This window comes from Hordeum vulgare, chromosome 6H (assembly GCF_904849725.1).
Source record: "Hordeum vulgare subsp. vulgare chromosome 6H, MorexV3_pseudomolecules_assembly, whole genome shotgun sequence".
NCBI lineage: Eukaryota > Viridiplantae > Streptophyta > Magnoliopsida > Poales > Poaceae > Hordeum > Hordeum vulgare.
The window spans coordinates 561087061-561092525 of NC_058523.1; the positions used below are offsets into that span (position 1 = coordinate 561087061).

General features: G+C 46.3%; 1 protein-coding gene across 1 annotated transcript; it reads left to right on the top strand.

The window, feature by feature from the left end:
* Nucleotides 1-2671: 2671 nt before the first annotated feature.
* Nucleotides 2672-5142, top strand: LOC123406096 (calcium-dependent protein kinase 26-like). The gene is made up of 3 exons (XM_045099586.1): nucleotides 2672-3859; nucleotides 4112-4630; nucleotides 4722-5142. Exons 1-3 carry the CDS (start codon nucleotides 2807-2809, stop codon nucleotides 4851-4853), a joined length of 1704 nt encoding a protein of 567 aa, XP_044955521.1. The 5' UTR covers nucleotides 2672-2806; the 3' UTR covers nucleotides 4854-5142.
* Nucleotides 5143-5465: the final 323 nt, after the last annotated feature.

Below are 5465 nucleotides of genomic sequence, written 5' to 3' on the forward strand. Positions count from 1 at the left end.
CATGGCTGACCCATCTCAATATTTTGAGATCTAAAAAAATTAACATTTTGAAATTTAAAATATTTCACATTGCCATCAAAAGTCCAGAGGTACATTAACTCAACTTATAAACTTTAAAAAAACATAAAAAATAATTCTAGGTCTACTTTTGCCCGTTGTCGCTATTGTCGCAGTGAGGCCGACGAAGGAAAGAGGCTCTCATGGGGTAAGATCATGGTTAATAGTATAGCCATCTTATAGCTCATCTTATAGCTAGCTTGTATAATAGTTGGCTATAAAAGAGTACTACTTTTATCATATATGGCACACCTTTCATTCTCACCAAATCTGCAAAACAACGGTTATTTTAGGGGATGGAGACGTTTTGCGGGATTTGATATGGCCGTCTTTTCCATCCAAATCTGCAAAACAACGGTTATTTTACAATTCGGGTTCATGCACCAGAATTTCAAATATTTCTCATACTTCTAGAAGATTAATGCATCATAGCTGGACATTGCATTCCCCTCCGATCATTATTTCTAGATGATCTGTTTCTTTTACTAGCACACAAAAATAAAACAAGTTGTCAAATTAATCAGGTATGTCCTTCGGTGCACTTTTATATGGGGTGTGTCGTGGTGTGTGCACGAGCAATTTGATTTTTCTAACAAGTTACATTGATCAACTGAATATGTTGTAAAATGCATTAACCATTGAAAGGTTGAATAAACATGTGCACCATATAAACAAGCATTGTATGAATTCCCAAACAATTACCTTCGATTGCTCAAGGAAGGAAAGCTTCAAAAGCTGTGTAATGTACATCTCGCCGAGCTCCCAAGCGGTGAATGTTGGCGTTGGCCAAATAAAAGAAAGTGAAATCCACTGGTGAATTAGATCACATTTGGACATCTTGCATCCTTTTGGGAAGATTGCCCAATAGGCAAAGCAGAGCTTCAAATACGGAGGCATAACAATATAGCTTAGCCTCAGGGATGCAAGCACCCGTGTTGCAGCTTTATCTTTCGGATCTGAAGAAGAAGCAGATACTTTCCAAATATCACTGTCTCTCACGTTCTTCCATTGATGATAGGTCATAGTTTCCAAAATGGGTCCAATGGATTGAGCAGCTAAAGCCACACCTCCACATTTTGCTGCAATGGCTTCACCTATATCCTTGAACTGTTCTTTATCATCTCTAGATTCAAAGCCACTTTTTTGCTTAATTATAGTCCAGCACATCTCATCTGTTAGTGATGATAGCTCATGTGGTGGAATGGTCGAAATTTTCCTTGCAATCTCCTCATTGCGTGTGGTTGTTATTGCTACCCTTTCCAACCTTAAGCATGGCAATCAGATTATTCAATTGGGAATCATCCTCCGCCCACAAATCATCCAGAATAATCAGAATCTTCTTATTGGCTAATAGCTTTGCAAGTGATCTATGAATCATTTGCTTTTCAGTGTACAAACTCTCATTCTCTGACAGTTGACTTATTAACGAATTGCCAATTCTGTTCAAATCAAATATCTCAGACACATAAATCCACACCCGTACGTAGCCTTCAAATTTTGTTTTATTATTATAAATCATTTTCGCCAAGGTCGTCTTGCCAAGGCCTCCAATGCCGTGTATAGCAAGGACAATGAGCTCTTCTATTACGCTCTCAGATAAAGAAACCCATATTTTATTTTCTTCTTCGGTCCTTCCAATGATTGATGCCTCAATGGTTATGAAATGTGTAACGTTTTATTCGAAAAGACTGAATTTTTATTATTTTTCCAAAATGTGCAATTTAAATAGATAAGATTTTATGACAAGCCACTGGAAATTGGAATGTTGATTCTGAAAGTGAAAAACAATACGAAACTGAAATATGATTTTGGGCATATTTGAAATGAAAATATCAATGTGTAACAGTTTACTTCGAAACAGTTAAATATTATATTTCAAAAAATGAAATATAATTTTTCAAAAGATTTCAAATGAGTGAAATGACATAAAAATATTTCAGATTGGTATCTTGAAAATAAATATTTATGACAGAAATTTTTATTGAAATATTGGAATTATAAATTGAAATTGTTTTTTGGAAATAATTTAAATAGATTTATTTGTATTAAATTAGATGATATAAATATATAATCAATTAGCTAGGCACATCAGTTTAAGCCGTAAAGGCCGGAAGCTTTGGATGTTGCTAGTACGTGGGACGAGAACATTTTATGTGGTGTGGCATGACATGACCTGAGCAGAAATATATAAAGGTGAAAAATCATGAAAAAGAAGTGTATGTAACTCAAAAGTTACTTGAGCCACAAATTGCAAATTGAGTCACCGCTGAATTTTTCATTTCCTGGAGGAATACATGTGTGCTAGCTCGACCTGGCATAAACAAATACGAGTAGTATTTCTGTGAGACGCAGCCGGCCGGCCGCACCGGAGACGAGGATGCACGACGCAGCTAGCACGTAGGAGTACGTACGTGGTGCCGCACCTAGCTAGTATTAATTCTCCAGCGACACGCACGTAGTCTTTCGGTGCACTGCACGTCCGGTGAGCAACTGGCAACGGCGGTGCACCGCACGACACTCGATCGATCGACATGCCATGCATGCATGCATGCATGAGCCGACACCTGCGATCGAGCGAGCTCAAATTAGGAGGGCGCCCCGAAGCAATGGAGAGGAGAGGTCGTCGTCCGTCGTCGTCCCTGCTTAGCCTACCTACCATCGCTCCCCACCGCTAGCTCCCCATCCCATCCATCCACCTTCCATCGCCGCCATGCCCGTCTCCGCCGCCCGCCATTGACGACGACGATGCATGGGCAACTCCTGCCACGGCTCCATCGTCCCCGCGGCCTACGCCACCTCCTCCGCCGGTGACGGCCGCTACCACTACCGCACCAGCTGCAGCAGCTCCGACTGGGACTCCGACTCCTCCTCCTCCGTCCTCGACCGCGCGCCGCACCGCAACACCATCATGGGCCGCGGCGCAGGCCACCAGCACCAGCTCTCCTCCCCGACGGCCGTGCTGGGCCACCACACCCCTCCCCTGCGCGACCTCTACTCCCTCGGCCGCAAGCTCGGCCAGGGCCAGTTCGGCACCACCTACCTATGCACCGAGACCGCCACGGGCACCGCCTTCGCCTGCAAGTCCATCGCCAAGCGCAAGCTGCTCACCCCGGAGGACGTGGAGGACGTGCGCCGCGAGATCCAGATCATGCACCACCTTGCCGGACACGCCAGCGTCGTCACCATCAAGGGCGCGTACGAGGACGCGCAGTACGTGCACATCGTCATGGAGCTCTGCGAGGGCGGCGAGCTCTTCGACCGCATCGTCCAGCGCGGATACTTCTCCGAGCGCCGCGCCGCCGAGATCGCCCGCGTCATCGTCGGCGTCGTCGAGGCATGCCACTCGCTCGGGGTCATGCACCGCGACCTCAAGCCCGAGAACTTTCTATTGAAAGACAGGGAAGGTAATGGCGATAGTAGCAATGGGTCGGCCGGCAATAACGAACGGGAACCGGGCGAGAAGATCAACCTCAAGGCCATCGACTTCGGCCTCTCCGTCTTCTTCAAGCCCGGCCAGATCTTCACCGACGTGGTGGGCAGCCCCTACTACGTGGCGCCCGAGGTGCTCTGCAAGCACTACGGCCCCGAGGCCGACGTGTGGACCGCCGGCGTCATCGTCTACATCCTGCTGTCCGGCGTGCCGCCGTTCTGGGCCGAGACGCAGCAGGGCATCTTCGACGCGGTGCTCAAGGGCGCCATCGACTTCGACTCCGACCCATGGCCGACCATTTCTGACGGCGCCAAGGACCTCATCAGAAAGATGCTCAAGTCGCCGCCGGCGGAGCGGTTCACGGCGCACCAGGTAATTATTGGTTTTCACTTTTTCTGAGATCTCGATGAAATTCACTGAATTTTAATAATTTCAAAAGGCATCAAAATATTTTAACCAATTATTATCCTCCAACAGTTTTTTCGCAACTTGAGAAAAAGCTTTTGGAGGCTAGCTAGGAATGGATAGAGTGAAATTAGCTAGGCTCTAACATTGCTATCACTACATGACAGTCACATGTTGTAAGCAATTCAAACAATTCAATAAAAAGTGAAAATTGAGCAGGTACTGTGCCACCCGTGGATCATCGAGAATGGCGAGGCGCCTGATGCGCCGCTGGACCCAGCCGTGTTGTCCCGCCTCAAGCAGTTCTCCGCCATGAACCGCTTGAAGAAGATGGCTTTACGTGTGATCGCACGCGGTCTATCGGAGGAGGAGTTGGCCGGGCTCAAGGAGATGTTCAAGACCATGGACGCCGATGGCAGTGGCGCCATCACATTCGAGGAGCTTCGAGAGGGGCTGCGGCGGTACGGGTCGACGGAGCTGGGGGACTCTGAGGTGCGGGACCTCATGGAGGCCGCAGACGTCGACCGTAGCGGCACCATCGACTATGACGAGTTCATCGCCGCCACCGTGCACATGAACAAGCTTGACCGTGAGGAGCACCTCATGGCCGCCTTCTCCTACTTCGACAAGGACGGCAGCGGGTACATCACCGTCGACGAACTGGAGGTGGCCTGCCGCGACCACAACATGGCCGACGTCGGGATCGACGACATCATCAGGGAGGTCGACCAGGACAATGTATGTCTCCTCCATTTTTCTCTTCATTAATCCAAATCTTATGTTGTTGCTTATACACATTTGGATGGAGATCTGAATGCTTGAAATACAGGATGGTCGGATCGACTACGGGGAGTTTGTTGCGATGATGAAGAAAGGGATCATCGGCAATGGGAAGCTCACCATGAGGCACACTTCCGATGGTAGCGTTCTCCACGGAGCAGGCAGCAGCGTCAGTAGCTAGCCATCAATCCCTCCATCCATGGATCCCGTTATACTTGAGATTTGATTGAAGAAGAAGAAGACCAAGATGATTATATATACAAAGATCCACACATGTGATTCGATTCATTTACTGTGGATTTGAAGAGTGAGTAGAAGTATCGATCGATCCTTTGTTTTAGTGTACTACTTGTACTTAATTTGTTGGTGGGAGAAGGTAACTAAATGTACCCGGTCGATTATTGAACACAGGCACATATGGTTGATTCAAGCATGCATGTATTTCATCAAATGTTCAACCCCTATAAAAGCATGAGATCTCAAGGTCTAAATCAACTGTGGCAAGGGCACTGAGAAACCACTAACGTTGATCATTGCCAAAACATGAACATAATTGCCCTCCAACATATTCTCTTATTGTTCATCTCAACACTCTTCATTTAGAGAATTGAAAATACTCCTCTTGGTAGAACATGTTGGGAATATATGCCCTAGATGCAATAATAGATTAGTCATTATCATATTTCCTCGTTCATGATAATCGTTTATTATCCATGCTAGAATTGTATTGATTGCAAACTCAAATACATTTGTGGGAACATAGACAACACTTTGTCCCTAGTGAGCCTCTGAT

Excerpts from the sequence above, each read along its gene's own strand:
- LOC123406096 (XM_045099586.1), top strand. The coding sequence starts at position 2,807 with ATGGGCAACTCCTGCCACGGCTCCATCGTCCCCGCGGCCTACGCCACC. Across the intron at positions 3,860-4,111 it reads AGCGGTTCACGGCGCACCAG|GTACTGTGCCACCCGTGGAT; the intron begins GTAATTATTGGT and ends AAAATTGAGCAG. Across the intron at positions 4,631-4,721 it reads GGGAGGTCGACCAGGACAAT|GATGGTCGGATCGACTACGG; the intron begins GTATGTCTCCTC and ends CTTGAAATACAG.